This window comes from Aptenodytes forsteri, unplaced genomic scaffold (genome assembly GCF_000699145.1).
Source record: "Aptenodytes forsteri isolate BGI_AS27 unplaced genomic scaffold, ASM69914v1 Scaffold139, whole genome shotgun sequence".
NCBI lineage: Eukaryota > Metazoa > Chordata > Aves > Sphenisciformes > Spheniscidae > Aptenodytes > Aptenodytes forsteri.
This window is the reverse complement of record NW_008794414.1, coordinates 4,834,587-4,852,755: the sequence shown is the minus strand read 5'-3', so window position 1 is coordinate 4,852,755 and position 18,169 is coordinate 4,834,587. Positions and strand designations below refer to the sequence as shown.

Sequence of the window (18,169 nt, the reverse complement as noted above, 5' to 3'; positions counted from 1 at the left end):
TATTTAAAAGACGTGTAGATGAGGCGCTTAGGGACATGGTTTAGTGGGCATGGTGGTGTTGGGTTGACGGTTGGACGTGATGATCTTAGAGGTCTTTTCCAACCTCAATGATTCTATGATTCTATGATTCTATGATTCAGCTTCAGCCAAGCATCTCCTTCTAATTGTGAGAAAATGCTTTCTATAGTTCAGTCACCTGCCTTCTATTTTCAATGTGTCATGCAAAAATATTTGGAGATTTACAATAAAAAGCACACTTTATTCAGCATAAACCAGGAAACATATTCATGTGTCAGATCAACTCTGACATGAAATGTGAGGATAATTATGAAAGGCAGTCTATGCCAGCAATATGTCAGGATGGTGAATCATTGTTTATAGCTGGTATCATTCACATCAGTGCAGCTATAATTTTCTTACTATATTAATCAGGACCAACTTGGTGTCTCAGAAGACTTCTGTTTCCCTCCTTATTTTGCTGTTAGTGTGTGTAAAATCCTCAAATGCAGTTATGTGAATTTTCCCACTTACATTTCCTGTAATTTTGTTCTCCGTTTCCAGTAAGTCAAGCATGGGAAACGGATGATATAAAAAGCATGGGAAACTACTGAAAATGTTTATACATTCAGATAAATTTTAAAATTGATGCCAATAGACACAAAAACATATGAAGTGAAGGTACAGAAAGTATATTGAGGTGTATCATTAATATAGTTTGCTCAATGGCTGAGACTTGCATCCTGATGTGATTCCACTAAAGTACTTCACACATACTCAAAACTGCTTGGGAGGCATAAGTAATGAATCCCTTTTAGGACTAGGTTAATGCTGCATCCAGAGAAAATTAGATTATTCAGCCAGGGTTTAGCCAGGTGCCAGTTCTTGGAAAAAGTGTTAAACTGTTGAGTGTTTCAGTTCTAAACTGTTGAAGTAATTTTCAGTCTTTGGTTTGCCTCCTGTTCTAAATTTAAGAGTATTTAATGTTTCCAAAGAAAAGAGGATCTGTTCCCACTCTAATTAGAATTACAGTTGTCTTATAAGGTAAGAAAGATGGTAAAAGCCATAAATGATCTCCATGTCCACTGACATTAAGACCATCATTAAGTTGGCTTCAGTTATACGGTAAAGAAGAACTTCTCAGGTGCGAGTATCATTCAATACTGAAATAGAGCTTCTGATGAGGCCGTTGAATTTCCATCACTGGATTCTTATAAGCATAAGCTGGTGTGTAGCTGCTCCTACCTTGCACAGAGATATGCAGTAGATTACCACATCTCTGGCCCAGTCATCCATATTTTCTTTGATTCTGTATGTGACATCAGTTCATTTCTCTTCAGCATGTACATAATGATACAATCCCTAATCCATGGTGTGTTAATTTGGATAAATTTAATGGGCCCTGTGTGTTATGTTGATGTTCCTGTAACCGTACAGCACCACATAAGAGTCTTTTTTGAAAGCAGAGGCAGTGTTATTAGGTGCATGACAACTGCCGCTGTATTTTTTATTTGATTCAGAAAAAGAAGGACAAACTGTATTTAAATCTGAAGTTATTAAGGAAAGTTTTTTCTCTTTCCCTTTAACTTTAGAGAGGTTTCTTTTTTATTTTAAAGAAAAAAAACCCCTTTTTTGATATTTTTTATGCAATATTAGCATAGTATAAACTGTAACCTTTTGGGGAAAAAACAAGTCAGTTGTGTTGGGCTGGGGCTGCCAATCTCAGAGTCTGATCCTGCTTCCTGGAAGAAATAACAAGAAAAACACACAGAGGAAAAGAAAAAGAATAACAGATACAGAAAATATATGTTTAAATGACTCCTGCAACCTCTTTGTTGGTCATTCCTCAAGATTGAAGTGATGCACTATTTCAGTATTTTATACACTAATATGTTCTGATACATTAATTTTGGTAGATTTTTGTGTAGCATTTTTCTCTTATTTTCTGGTCACATTCTTTAATTATTTGAGCTTTTTTCCTGTCTTTCTTTCTGACTATTGTAATAATTAAATTTAGCGTAAGATGTTGCAGTTTAATTGCATAAAGAATTTAGGACAATAGGCTTTCATGCAACAGTGATTACATGATTTTTTCATTGGATCTGTGTCCCATTCCTTATATGAAATAAATTGTTCCTGTCTCAGGGACAGCTATTCAAAATTTCCTTTGGTGTATTCTCTTCACAGTGGAGGTCTACATATTACTTACTCTTAACAGCCAGAGTCAACATTGAAAACAAAAATATTAATTTCCTAAACAATTTTTTGCTGTTGTTTTATGGTAGGATCTTCTTTTCCATAGGCACTTTTGAATTTTTTTCAGAGCACTATTAGCAAGTACATGTAAAATATCACTTTTTACACATTTGCCGATACAAATTTGCTGACATATTGATATCTAACACAAATGCTTTCACTATGCTACCCTAATCTATTCTCAGCCTGCCATAATGTATTGACAAGCTATTTGACTAAGTAAGGAATTCTGCTGGAAAAAAGAAAAAGAAAAAAATGAGTATGCAGTCGTGTAAGTAATGTTTTTATGCCTTGCACCGAATTATTTTTACAAGTAGAATGAAATACTACTAAGAAGGAAAGGAATACCTCATATGTATGTCAGCAATTTTTTAAAAACTAAAGTACAACATTCAAATATGTTTGACTTGAACTTTTCTTACCATGGATTTAACTGTAGACAAGGATATCAAAATCACAAATACAAACATTAGAACTAGTCAAAAAATGAAATTATTATTCTGTGGAAAATTATTATTTCTGTGGAAATGTTGAATTTTGTTTGCATTCCAAATTAGAACTTCACAAAATGTAAATTCCAATAATAAATGAGTACATTATATGTGTTGTTTGTCACAATATGATGTAGTAGTTGAAATATTCTAAAATTTTTATATGTAAACCACTGAGGGGAAATGCTACCTAGTATTGATTAGATCTCTTCTAAATCAAAGAACGTTCTCATTTTCATACATAAATAGCAAAAACATGGATTAATATTGTAGATCCCACTTAGGTCTTCTTTCTCTTTTCATCCTCTAGGTTTGATGTAATGCTTAGTAAAATCTAGTACAATTATTGCTAACAAAATTGATAATAAAATACACAAGCTTTTATTTAATCACTTCAAAACCTTTTCTGAGATTTTTGTATTTTTCAAACACATTTTAACAGAGATAAATCTCAGTAAAACTTTTAATGTTTCATTTCTGTCAGTCTACACGAGAACTCATCCCTTTTTCATAGCCAGCATATTCTTCTTAATAGGAAAAAACCCTGTAAGAATGGGACAGTTTAACAATGTAATTTAAAAGCATCAAACTTAACTGTGCCCAGCTAAATAGAGTTATGTATTCTGGAACCGAGCACTGCACTAAACTTCCTCCCACTTAGAAACAGGGGCTATTACTTCAATTGCTGTAATGACAGTGATTCCTGTGATCCCACATAGTGCCATAGTCTTGTTTCAAATAAGGTTTAAGAGTTTGCATTAGTAGTAATTAATTGTTCTCTACTTACTGTTGTTAAGAACAGGTGAAGATGAGTTCAAAATATTTTTAGTTTCTTCTGAGGTTGTAGCTATGAACTAAATCTGCCCTGGGAAAGATATGTACCTTACACACGAGTTTTGTCAGACTCCATGCCCATTCAATCAGGTGTAGCTCTGGGAGTGTAATGAGTTTAAGATCCTGCTTAAGACCTGTTAGACAAGAAGTGTTATTATACTATACAAAGTAGCTTTTCTTCCCTGGAGGAGTGAGGGTCGGCCGGTGCTTTTACTCATCCAGTTCCTGTTGATGGGGTTTGTATAGTCAGGTGTTAGATGATATGTTTTACGTTGCTACACATATCCACAAGATTAAACATTTGTCACAGTGCTGTTGCTCTGTGCGCTTTGAGGCTGAGCATGCAGTAGAGCATAGCTGTCATTAACAACAACCTAGACATTATGACCTCTTTTTTGAATGCTGGTCAAAACATACTGTGAGCAGAATTGACATTTTAGTTTTAGCAGAAGGGCCTGAGTGGAAAGGAAAAAAAACCAGTAAATAAAAAGAGACGAAAGTATTTGTCATAGGACATTGGCTATTATTTAGCTACATCTAACTAGTTCAACTACACAGCCCTCTGAACACTTGGGAAAAGAAATCTGTGATAATATTAATTTTTTTTGAAATGCTGTTTTTAAGATCTAACAGCCTATGTTCATTCTGATTTGTCCATCCATGTCTTAATGACATTGAGCTACTAAGCTTAGGACTTGATGGAAGTAAGGAAGGAGATTGTTCCACAGTGGCTGGTCATTTTAAAATCTGAGCAACTTGGTTTTGTCATGGTGATTGCAAAGACGGGGTATGTTGCCTCCACAGCTGATTCTTCTAGAAACTGTAAAGCAGTTTTGAACCAGGAGCATTCATGAATGCATGCTGTACTGGCTTTCTTGAGCAGGTCTGTCACATGTCTATTGAATGAAAAGAAAGAGAAAAATAGTGCTTACTCTACCATTGCCTACTTATCTGCCTGAGGGTAATAGTTTCATACAGATTCCTGTTTTATATATTTCCATTCTCGGTCAGCTTTAGGTTCCTGGTTCTCTGCCCCAGAGAGAGCTGGCTTGAACAATGTAAGGTGCTCTTCCAGCTTGTATCAGCTGGTTATGGTCCCCTTGGTCTATTCAAGTTATGTATAGCCAGAAGGCACTACTGTCCTGTGAGCCTCCTTTACTGATCTCACCTGGGCCCTCTGCCATGGGGTAGCATTGTAGAAATTGCACCCAAGCTACATATACCCAAATGTATACCCAGATGTATTTGCAAGGACAGCTGGTGAGCTTGTGGCTTGTGACAGCTGCTTTGCCGTAGTAGGGACAAAATTAATTAAAACTGTTTCTGCAAGTGTTGTTTTTTTTTTTTCACAAGGACGAATTACATGCCAGAATTTTAGCATAAAGCATCCTGTATTAAAAAAAAAAAAAAAAAAAAAATCATTGAAAAATATTTTAGTGATGGATTTCCTGATTAACTTGGTTATTCGTTGATTTAGTGCCAATTACAAATGCTAGCAATCATTAAATATTATATATTTGTAGCCTGATATCCATTGTGTGGTGTTGTGTTGAAAGCAAAGCCAAAAGTAACTTTCTCCTCCAGGTCCAAAGCCAGCAACCTAACTGCTGGCAGCCACTATAGTCTCTACTGGCAGTATGCAGCTATAGACAAATTTTATGTTGGATTTTGTAAGCCACTGGAAATATGAACTTGTTTTGTCTAGCCTCTGTAGGGAAAATAGGACAGATGGACTTTTCATACTGCTTAAATAAATCTCTTGCTTCCTTTGGCCAGCCTTCCAGAGTAGGGTGGGTGAGTCAAATGGGTCAGAGAAGCTGATATTTGTGTTTCTTTCATATGAATAGAAAGTGGACACCTTTTCTAGAATTTATCTAATTTAGAAGTGTATAGCTGATAACAATTTTGAGAAGTAATTTGTTAAAATATTGGAAGCTATGCCAGATATGCTATGTTGTTCTGTACTATTCTGAATGTAGGTGTCCTGTTTATAATTCATTGAAATGTCAATATTTAGACCAAACCCCTAATTTTCAGTTCCTCAGCTCTCAGTAGTTACTACAGTGTTATATCATTAAAAATGCCATTTAAAAATGCTAGGTTTGAGGCATAGATGTTTGCAATTAAAAATATTAATTGATGTATGCCAGATTATATAACTTCAGGTTTTCATCAGGACAGTGATCTACTGGACCGGCGGAAACATTGCTTCAGTGTCCAGTCTGAATCTGGAGAAGATCTTTACTTTTCTGTGGAACTAGAGTCTGACCTAACATTATGGGAAAAAGCCTTCCAAACAGCAACTTTTTTAGAAGTTGAACGGATACAGGTGAGAACAACTGCCTTGATGATTACCTTTTGCTTCATTAACAAATTAGGTCTATATGAAATAATGATGCAATTTAAGAAATTCTCTGACCTCCTGCAGCTCTCAAATTATTATTGTTTTATGTATGTAATTGCGTAAAAACCTTTTTGGTGTTCCCAAGCAGCTTGCAATTTAACATTCAGAAGAGATCACATCAAATACAGTCTTTGAGTTATTATGACTAGGTGATACATATTTGTTAACTAAAGTTCATGGACAGAAGAGAAAAAACAATCTATAGATCAGGGACAAAACCAGCTGTGTAGATATTCTTACATACTGTCTTACATGCTACTTTATTTTTTATTGGATAACATATGAGAACCTTGCAGGAATTAAATTGTCCTTGTAATCAGGAATGAGAGTACACTGAGTGAGAGTACTTTCAGGATGCAAGCAAGAACAAACTTGTACTTCAGATACATTATTCTTTTTTCATACATTTCTTGTTTCCTGTGTATTTACTCAATTGTCAGATGACAGAGCAGAGGTGGATGACATTCAGGTACAGATTACTAGCAAATTTTTATAGCAAAATTACATATCAGAGTGTTTAAAGATAACTCTGTTTTTCTCACATGACCAAAAAGTAATGTGGTTTTTTTTTATTTAAAATAGGAGAAAAAAAAATACCCATCACAATTATGTCACCTAATCCTAGTTGTTATATTGATGTTCTAGTTATAAAAAATACATGTAGTTGGAACAGCTTTAGTTGATGTTGCCATGAGTTATTCTGTATACACACCTACAAAAGTCTTATTAGCATGTTAGCCTGTGCAAGTATTGGCTAATGCTCACTTTCTCTGCACTCATTTTCTCTTGGGTTTTAGAATTACATTTATTCAAAATTACTCCCATGTTTCCCAAAAAAAATTTCATTAATAATCTTGACCTCAGATTAATCTTAACCTTTCCACCTTTCTTTTCACTCTACTGGTGTTCAGAGTAGCAATTATGAACTCAAAGTAATGATTTCCTGAGATTGATTATAGCAAATTTGTGAAGGTGGACAAACAGGCTTCTCACGATAGATTATTATTGTGGAACTCACACTTATGATTTCACCTTTTTTTCTTTATTTTCTTGCCTCTCTTTTTATATTTCAGTTTGGAAAAAAAATAGAATATTAATTTTTAGTATAACTGGCCTTGGCCTGCTTATTTTTCTTTCAGCAATCCATTACTGCTTTCATCCACCAATTCACAGATTCAGATAAAATCTGGTTTGACTTAAGTAGTGGTATACTTTGTCTCTGGCAAGTTCTTTCATTGCTCTGTGAGAAAAAAAGGTGACATTCAAAATCGAGGTATCAACTGTACATTTTTATGAAAATTTTGTTTTATGCAATTATGTTCTTATGAATATTTATATTTCATGTGAATGATAATCCAGCTGTGTGCAGGTTTGTCTTACTATGAAATCATATAATTTTGAAAATATAACTGCAGTTTAAAACTGCCATTAAAATTATTCAAATGTGTTGTGTACTACTCCATACTCATACAAATAATAACAGAGTTACTCAATGAGTATAAATTGGCATTAACCTCCACGAGAATTTAATCAGGGCCCTATTCTGATGTAATTCTGAAGAATGCATCACAAATTAAAATATTTTTTAAATGCCTCACTGTAAGTATATAATAAATTCTGTTTAATCCTAATTCATAGTTTCTGCCAGAGGTATACCTAAAACAAAAATGAGGCAGGGTTTTTTTTTAGGAAAGAAATTTATTAGAGGAGAGATAGTCAAGCTGATAATAGTTTAGCAATAACGTGGTACGATATTGTAGTGGTACCATTGTGGTGTGTTACAGTCACTCTTTAGCTAGTTTTCCTTAGAGTGGTAAGAGATGCTAATCCATTTTCATAATTACCTATTAAAAGAAAAAAAAAATAGTTGAAATGGAGATCCTTTTTCCTTACTATCTCACAGCATTGTTATATGAAGAATCTGAGACTACTATAGCTTGCATAATGATGTGCAATTATATATGATTGTCAGGTTCCCCTTGTGCTCCTGCTACTTTATGCTAAAATTTTCACCACTTCCATCATGAAGTTTTTTCTTGCTGTCCTTCTTGTTCGTGTTGTAGTTGTTTGTTCCCTAATGTAAGGATTATTGTGTAAGCTGCTTTGTGTTACAGTACTTTAATGTTTGTCTCCATTGAAGTTGAATCTGAGTTTGAAAGTCTGAATTAAATCTTGGACTTATAGTATGGTTTCCCTTATCTTCAGAGATAGCTTACACTAGGTTTACAACATATCATTCTTTCCATAATTTACACTGTGTGTATTGAGGTTGTAGAATCTAAGGAACAACTTTGGGTTGTCTCCTTCAGCCCCTGACTGACCCACTGAATTATTCATAAACCTAATTTAAGATTCTGTAAAAGAACAAGAAATGAGTGCTGAAATATATTCTGCTTCTTTTGGGAGGGGGATGCTTCAGTTCTGATAAGGTTTTCATGAGCTCTGTGTGAGAAATCAGCAACTAAAGCCAAACATCCACAGTATAAATTATTAATAGTCACTTTTAATGATTTAAAGTGTTTGTTAAATGTGTAAGAAATTTTAAAGTATCAAGTCTCCTGGGAAGAATTTCTGCATTTTTGTTTTATTCAAATGTCTGAATTAAAAGACAAATTAAAGAAAATAAAGATGAGAAAAATCTTAACAGAGTTAACGAGTGTCTGAAAGTTCACATTCCTACTCTGACCTGTGACCAGAATCATGTGCAAGAGCATACAACACATGCATAAAGCAAGAGACGTTCTTCCCCAAAGAAACTAAAATCTTGCTGTCCGGAGATCTTTTTGTTATTCTCACATTTTTGCTTCTCTGCATGGTTTTGAACATCATGGAATACATGGTCCGAGGGCATAGACTGGTCTTATGTATAAGTAAAGAATAAGTAAAGAATCAGCTACTACTGGTGGTCTGCACCTTACAATGCAGTTTCTTCCTACCGATAGCTACATTCAGCCGAACTAGATGATATTTCTCCACAAATTGTGCACTGCCTTTTGTAGAAAGAACCTTCAGTCTGGGAAGTAGGTTGCTTTTTCAGTGCAGCATTGAACCAAGACTGATATGTCCTGTTTCTCATAAATCTTAACTTCTCAGTGAGGCTAAGTAGCCCAGGCACAGTGCTGTGCTTAAGCAGAGGTAGCTCTGCCAGCTCAGCGTGGTGGTGCAATGCACATTGTAGGTTGACCTTTGGTGTTGAGGTGGGAGGTCAGATGATTTAGACAGCAATACATATTTTAAATCTGATATACTGTCTTCTTGCCAAATTTTAATTCTCATTAAAGCCTCTATGTCTGTCCTAGATATCTTGGAGGTCTACAAATAAAAATGTAGTTTACATCTTGTAGGAAGTTAGCAAGATAATTCTACAAAACTGTACATTTTTTGCTTTGCATGCAAAACCTGAACATTTTTGCATATGTGAATTCATTAAGTAGTAAGTCACTGTGAAATATATTACTTTACACTCTTTTCTTCTACTAATGAGATGTTGCCAAAGGCAATATTCTCTCCTTTTCTAACAACACTGATTTACTGTCAAAGTTTACATATTCATAACAGTTTTATGGTGTAGCTGCTCAAAAAAAAAGCCACTTTTATTTGCTAATATAAACACAAATAGCATATGACTGCAATACCACAGAGCTGAGTCATTGATTTCGTAATTAAAAATTTTGGGAGTTTATGCATTAATAGTTATAATGACCAAGTGCACGTCTATACTGTATGAATTCAGATTTTATACATGTAGTAAAGTACATAAAGTTCTTTCAGTGTTGGAAGCTGCAAGAAGAGACCAGTCGCTGCTTTCCACCTCAACAGCAGCAGTAGGATACCTTTCATTTACTGACAGACAGTTATAGCTTTTGAACACCTTTGGTGGATCACACAGTAACATATGATTTACTGTTACTCAGCAATAATGCAAAATCATCTTGTAAGGCATGTGTCATGGATTGTTTTTACTTCTGAGTTATAGATGGCCATGCTTTGTCTAGAGTCTGGCTCAAATGCTGCACTTGTGCCCCACTGGTAACTCATAGAGAGTGTCCTTCAGCTTCCATGATGGATATCACTGTGTTTGAAACCTGGATTCTAGAGCTCCAAGGTGCATGCACAAAGATTAACCACCAACTGTTTCTATGTAGTTGAGACCTGATTTGATCAATGAAAGAAATTCACTCAAATATTTCAGTTCCAGAAAAGAAATCTATATTGAAGTGTAAGAAAGTCAAATTTAAAATAACCAAAGAATCTATATAGCTATGAACTTTTCCATTTTCCTTCACTACAATGTCTATTTCAACGCTTAGAAGCTGTTAACGAGCCTTTCATCTTGTGTTCTGGGGAAGACCATTTAGACTCCAAAGAGCCCACCCAAAGAATATATAAGTAAAGGCATGTGATTTATACTTGATAATCAAAATGCCAAAAATAATAATACATACTTTTGTTACACTGATAATTTAGTAACTTACATTGTCCCCATGTTTAAAATTTATATTTTGGTTCTTTGACACATTATAGATCATGGAAGCCTTTGTTCTCATTTTGTATATTTAGTGGCTACAGCAACATTTGAAGAATATAACTTTATTTCATTTAATCTGGAGGGTAAAATTTCTATAAAATAAGAATGGTTTATTTAAAGAACTTACATCAGATTTGGAAATGTTTTTTTTTTTTTTACATATTTAGTGATGAAAAATACAAGTTTGTAATTTTTAACCTGAAGTCAGCCTTCAGACATAGCAATAGTTTTGATCCTGAAAATGACACTAATAGATGTCTCACAGCATGTATTGAAGTGTGATGTTATGGAAATAAATAGATGCATCAATTTTTAAATCAGAGAATGAGAGAGTCGTTCAGGATTTCAAGGTTCCTCATAGAAACCTTTGAGATATTTTGGTCCACTAGCTGAAGCAAAAAAGGTATTTCATATGATTACGTCAATTACTACATGGTATGAAATACTACTTTTTTCACTGAGATTTAGGACAACACAAACCCACAATAAACAGCATATCAGAGAGGTGTTTTACAAATGCATTTATTTTTTCTTAAAAAGCTAAAAGGAATATATTAATGTTAGAGGAAGTTACTGGGTACCAAAACAAATAAGAGAGTTTGAAAATAATGAAACTTCCCTTTTAGCGGTTGTCATTGGTAAACCACTGAGGCAATTCTGATTCTAATTTATTTTTTCCCTAATGGAAGCAAAGACTCTTTTTACAATACTTAGAAAACTTCGTCACTAATATAAATCCTTTGATCTGAAATACACCGGCAATAAATTGACCTATTTACACACAAATGACTTATTTCTGATAATAATTTTGAGATATATAAACATTAGACTAAAGACACAGAAATACTGGTCCTAGAAAGAATTTGAAGAAATGCGCTCTGTGGTAACTACCTTCTCTGATTTTTCTTTTTACAGTGCAAGACGTATGCCTGTGTTTTGGAGAGTCATCTTATGGGACTTACCATTGACTTTAGCATGGGCTTTGTCTGTTTTGATGCTGCCACAAAGGTAAAGTTCTAAGACTTGTTTCCATCACATTATTATTATTTCTCGTTATTTCTTATATTTTGGGATAAATGGTATATCCTTAAAATGTACTTCTTTTTGTTATCGCAACAGATCATCTCTTGTCAAATCTCTCGTGCTTTAGTTTAAACTCAGGGGTGATTTCTAAATGATGTGAGAAGTTGTATTTTGTTATGTGCTTGTTATTGAAAAGTCAATACCAATACAAGATCTGAAACAAGCATCAAGTCTTCATTCTTTAATTTCACATGAAAGACCAGACTGATTCAGTTTGATGTTTCTTTCACTGGTGCATCCTTGGTTTTGAGAGGAAATAATCTTCTTGGTTTCAAGCTGATCTGTGAGCTTTGAAAAGAACCTGCCTTTGTCTTCTCCCATTTCATGGGTGGGAGTGTGTATTATTACAGCAATTCTCAGTTTATGTTTTAGATATTTTTGTTCAGGTGTCTGTAAAAAGAGAAATCAGCCATGGTCTGTACGTCTCATGCTTTTCCCGTCAGCCTTAAAAAAGCTCAGTACAACTGTTGAAATAGTTTGCTATATCAAGTGAATAATATGGCATCAGTAAGTCCAAAATTCCATAAAATCAACAAAAGCTTACGTATGTTTGCATTTGCACTAATTGCTAAAAAGTACTAAAATGTAAGCAGGCTTTATTGCTACTACTTGACACTGTTGTTATGGGAGAATGTGAAACATTTTTTCTGAGTTCAACTTCTCTTCAATACCTGTTTTCCTTTGAGATGCTGCAGCATTGCCACCAGCAATTGCTGAAAATGCCCTTTTCTCTCCAGAATATGATCCTATCCTCTATCTTAAGTCAACCCTTCCCACCACATTACTCCACTAATCACAACCCTTTTATTCTTCCCACTCCATTCTACTGTTTGTTTGCACAAGGTGTGGTGAATTTGAAATTCAAATACTTGTGTATACATTTTTCTTTTTGTTAAGCAAATAGTCTTGTATGATTCATCATTGAATTACTACATTACACAAAAAAATCAGTGCAACAGAATTAAAATGCAATGGCTCAGAAAAAAATGTGTAGGGTTCCCCCACCCTCCAATAATATTATAGCAATACTTTTGTATAAAGGTAATTTCCATCTCCTTCAAAGCTCTTGCACATCTCTGATTCTCAAAAGACTTCAGGCTCTTTCAAAGCCATTATCTGCACTACAAGCATACACCACATTTCAGATAGCAAAGCACAAGCACAACTTCTTTCATACATGTTACCATGGCTGAAGGGTGTGGTACCCTTTTGGTATGTCCTTAGAACATGTACAGCAGATTTCCAGATACAGAAAAAAGCTCTAGCAGAGGTATAACTTCACTGTCTTGCTTTCTCAAATACGTCATTGTGCCTTTCCAGTTGTACAAAATTTCTGGAGACATCATCTTGGTGAACAATATTACTTATAAAACAGATTCTTCTTTGCCCCTACAAATAGATTTTTTAATTGTTTTTTTTCTTTCATAGCAAAGAGCAGAAAAATATTTTGAGTATTAAAATTGACTGCTGAAACACTAAAGCAATTGTTAGCATTGCCAACAGATTTGCATTCAGCTTTCCTTTCCTCTTCCTGCTGCCCCATGTTCCCTACAAGGTCACATAAGTAGTACTAAAAATGCATGATAAACTCCAACACTAAAACAAGTGCAGCAAAAAATTAGCATCTAACTTCCATTTCAAGCCAGAAGAGTCCTGACTGAGTAGGTTGGGAACCTACTCAAACTAAAATCACACTGCACAACCAAGTAGCAGGAAATCCACAGTGCAAGACCACTGGAGTGAGGCTTTGATGACTTGATGGCAACCAGAAGAAAGCCAAGAAGGAATTTTCCATCTTCCAGGTGTCCCAAGCTTGAGAAGGCCCATAAAGCAATGTAAGAGTATGAGGCAATTTTCCTTTTTCCTCTCCCCTTCATCTGTAAAGCCATGAAACCATGGAATGAACCTGTTCCTTCTGGGATAGCATCTAGCCTCAGCATCCAAAAAGTTCTGAAATTTTAAGCCAAGCATTAACCGCAGCTGAGTGTCTGGGAATCTTGAGGGTCTAAATACTGATGAAAGAGCACATGTTTACAGAATCTGAAAGAAGTTTCATTGAAGTGTGAAAGGGTAGCAGATGTGTAAAGGCATTTCCTTCAGGAAGGGAAGGGCTTCATAGACATTATGTGGACAGAACAGGCAAGTGTAGACATTTTTGTTGCAGTGAATAGGCTGTAGTTGTAACTAGAGAAAGTGTACTACATTTTACATCATCTGCAACTGACATACTGTGCTGCTCCTCCTCCTTCTCTCCCCAGCCTTGCAGTGGGTAGCAGCCCACAAAACATTTATCAGACCCAGACCAGCCTTAGAAATCTCTTAGTTGGTACCACTCATTCGCCACACTTACATACAGGCTGCAAGGAAGAGTAGGGGGACTCCTGCTGATCTGTCAAATCTATCACCTACTGTGATATCACAGTAGCGTGTCGCTCTGGTCCACAAAGCTCCTGATACCACCCAGGAGCTGCATGCTGTGGCAGGAGTGATTCCCCCTGAAAAAATTCTCTTTCCCATTTTTCAGTGCTACACTTATCTCCTAGTTTCCCTTCTGCCTTTTCCACTTGCACTGTCCGTGTTTTCTCTGTATTTCTTGCACTTTCTGTGTTTTCATTTTAGACTGATAACATTAATTTTGCTGTAATGCTTGCTGATTTTTCTTTTAAAAGTGGGTTTTATTTTCCTGAATGGAGGGAGGGACCATCCTGGTAAAGCTCAGGAGTCAGTACATGGGGAATCCTGAAGGTTTCAGGGCTTGTTTCATTTTTCTTTGATACAGAAAGACAGGCAAGCAGAGAATACAGTTCAAGATAAAGGCAGTGTTAAAAATGCCTGATCTGTTAGCTAGCATGCATACCAAAGATACGCCACATACTAATCCATTCAGTAGGCATGGAGAACTTGTACATTGGAAATTCAACAAAATAAATGGATAGCAATAACTGAGACTATTAAACTCATTACAGACTTACAATATGAAGACCTCAAGACCTTTTTTTTTCCCTCACTTACAAATCCAGACCTCCCAAAATGGAGCCTTTAAAGCATAAAACCCACAAGAATCATAAATATTTTAGTTCTATAAGCAATACGCAAAAGCTTCTTGGATAATGTTCTTCTGGCAATTGTCATGAAGAGCTATGGGTCACATATGCTAGTCATAGTGTCTTGCAGGTCTTCCTATCACTGTTCACCAGTCTTTGAGAAAACTCATTTATTCATCTCACAAATGTTTCATGGAACTTTTAATGTGATTGTTTTTGTACCCCAAAACACATTATATTCTTCTGTTACCAATCAAAAAGCACATCATCTAGAAATAAAAAAAGTCTAAAGAAACCAACAAAAACTGTGCAGCTCCCTTCAAAGTTAAGGTTTTGTTCACCCAAATACAGATACACATTTTTGTGACCTGAATGGAAGTTGTACATAAGCAAATCAAATGAGAAGCTCTCCAAGTTTTCTAATCAGATAGAATAGTATTTATGTTGTCAACAGATTCATTAAAAAATGTTTTCAGGCTTCTGATATATAGCCACTTAAATTACATAAGCATAAGTAAACTACTGCATAACATTCACAAAAAAGATTTTACATAGAAAATGTTTACATATAAAACAGGTAAAAATATTATTTTTAACTTCTCTACATATTATTTTGAAGCAGATTGTGTTGCCTTAAAACTTTCAGCGTTGTAAGCAGAATGCAGTTAGTAACCTCAGAAACCTACCTGCAGTGTTGCACCTTAATTAGTTTGTATGTTAGAATAAAGTATAGCACCATGGATAGAAAAGGAGACATATTGTCTTGTTAGGTAATCAGGCATTAGGCAGTGTGAGATGATAAGGATGGCTCTAATGCAATTGCATTAAAAGAGAAACAATACTGTATAATGCAACATAATCGGTTGCCAAGTGACTGCTACAGTTGAAATTGTCAAACAAGCCATAGGATGAAAACTTGTCTCAAATCTGCCCTAAGTGTGTCAACCACATTTTAATGAGTACCTAAATAGGAAAACCACTACCTACTCTCCATCACTTTATGGAAAGATAAAGGTTGTGATTCTCTCAGCCAAAAATTTATTCAGATATCTTCATTATGATGATAGCAGGTGTACGTTGTGTCTATGCTGGTAGTGTTCTTCAACAATATTGTTATACTCACATAAACGGAAACATAAACTAGATGTGTTTAGGCACATAAGCTAAAAGTATTATTTCTCCACCTAATGAAGGCGTTCATATGAAGCAGGAGTTCAAAATCTCTTTTCCAAGAAAAATCTAAGAAAACAATGAAAAATAGAAAACAGTTTGCAGGACAAGGAAAACATGAATAAAATTTAAATTACATTATCTATATCTTATTAATATTTGCATATATATTTGTGCATTAAGACTGTACAAAACTCCTAGCAACTGTCACATGAATTAACACAGTATTAAAGACATGTTTAAAATGTCATACTGTTCATGAAAAAAATATTTACATCTAGTTCTTTATACATTGTATGAATTTTTAAAATAAGCATTTGAAAAATCAGTACAAACTTATCTTTCCACATCCAATGATGGGACCCACAACTTCTCTCAGGGCAACCTGTTCCAGTGTTTCACCACCCTCATCATAAAAATTTTTTTCCTTATGTCCAATTTAAACCTACCCTCTTTTAGTTTAAAAACATTGCCCCTTGTCCTGTCACTGTGGGCCTTGGTAAAAAGTCTTTCTCCATCTTTCTTATAAGCCCTCTTTAAGTATTGAAAGGCTGCAATAAGGTCTCCCCAGAGCCTTCTCTTCTCCAGGCTGAAGAACCTCAACTCTCTCGGCCTTTCTTCACAGGAGAGGTGTTCTAGCCCTCCGGCCATTTTGTGGTCCCACTCTAACAGGTCCATGTCTTTCTTGTTCATGTTCACTTCTATTATTTTGCCACTACTCATATCAAATTCAACAACTCTTTTCTGGGTAAAGCTTAACTTGAAGCTATATTCTATAGACTTCAGAGTTCAATGTCAGATAATTCATTCAGTCCATCTCTCACTTCTCCCAGAATAACACTGCAGATGCAAAATCTTTTAATGAATTCGAAGGGGTTGTTGAACAAGTACTTGGAGGACAGATCTAATGAATATAATTCAATATTTTATTTATTTATTTATTTATTTATGTATGACATTTTCATGTTTCCCAGTAGTAGCTCAAGTAGTAGTTTCTGAGAACACCTGAGAAGTCCTGTCATATATTGATGTAGTCGGGTCTTCAGTAAATCTTCAGGCAGTTTCTATTTTATACTTAAGACTGTGCTCATGGTATTATAAGTTTTCTTTCTTCATCACTACTGAATTGACTATGAACTATTTTTAGTAGTGAATAATCACTAATAAACTGAAGTGAAGCCAAGTTCTTCAACTCATGATTTTAACAGTTGTTCAGCTATTCCAATATTCAAGTTATTTAAGCAATAAAACAATATTTAAATTGTTTTTTCCCTCTTACATTTCAAGTTAATAGATTTTTTCCCCAACATACCTGACAAATTGCAGTCAAAACGTCACAGATGTTCTAAACCCCAAACTCACTACCAATGCTCATGAACGAGTTTATAGGCGGTAATGACTCTCATTATGCTTATGGCTTCCAGATAAAAGCTGTACAACCCTGTGTGGCTTGTTTCTTTGTTTACTGTCATTTAATCTTTATATAATACTTAACTATGTAAGTCAAAATACATGGTTAAAAACTGTCATCTGTGCTAAATGTATTTCAAGTCAAACACATCATAGTTCAATAAAAACATTGGTTTTGTGTCTGCACAGACCTATGATAAATATGAGTACACAAAGTATTAAATGGAGTTCTTCAGCACAAATCTGTCCTGTGTTGTGATTATAACAGCACTGGCATAAAACATAGCCGTTTCTGCTGCATATCCCCTGCTTTCTCTTATTCATTTTCTGACTGATAGCTCGTAGAGCCAACAATAGTTTATCATTTAGAGCACTTGTTATGTTGCTTTATAACAAACCATTGTGATTTCCTGAAAGGAGAATGAACAGTGTTTAAGACTGCCTAGTTAAATCAGATTCTTCCAACATTTCAGAAAATAATTTCTTAATTCAGCTAAACAGTTTGTAAACTACTAGTTTGTAAACTACCACTACAGGCTGGGGGATGAAGGGATTGAGAGCAGCCCTGATGAGAAGGACTTGGGGGTACTGGCGGATGGAAAGCTGCACATGAGCCAGCAATGTGCGCTCGTAGCCCAGAAGGCCAATCGTATCCTGGGCTGCATCAAAAGAAGCGTGGCCAGCAGGTCGAGGGAGGGGATTCTGCCCCTCTACTCTGCTCTGGTGAGACCCCACCTGGAGTACTGCGTCCAGCTCTGGAGCCCTCAGCATAAGAAAGACCTGTTGGAGCGGGTCGAGAAGAAGGCCATGAAAATGATCAGGGTGACGGAACACCTCTCCTATGAAGAAAGGCTGAGAGAGTTGGGGTTGTTCACCCTAGAGAAGAGAAGGCTTCGGGGAGACCTTATAGCAGCCTGTCAGTACTTAAAGGGGGCTTATAAAAAAGACGGGG

General features: G+C 35.4%; 1 protein-coding gene across 1 annotated transcript in view; it reads left to right on the top strand.

Moving 5' to 3' along the window:
* The window catches only part of SNTG1 (syntrophin gamma 1), a 190,891-nt gene that overhangs the window by 153,046 nt on the left and 19,676 nt on the right, over positions 1-18,169 (top strand). The window contains exons 14-15 of the mRNA XM_019474602.1: positions 5,755-5,907; positions 11,426-11,518. Coding sequence (XP_019330147.1) covers positions 5,755-5,907; positions 11,426-11,518 — 246 coding nt within the window. The remainder of the gene's footprint in view (positions 1-5,754; positions 5,908-11,425; positions 11,519-18,169) is intronic.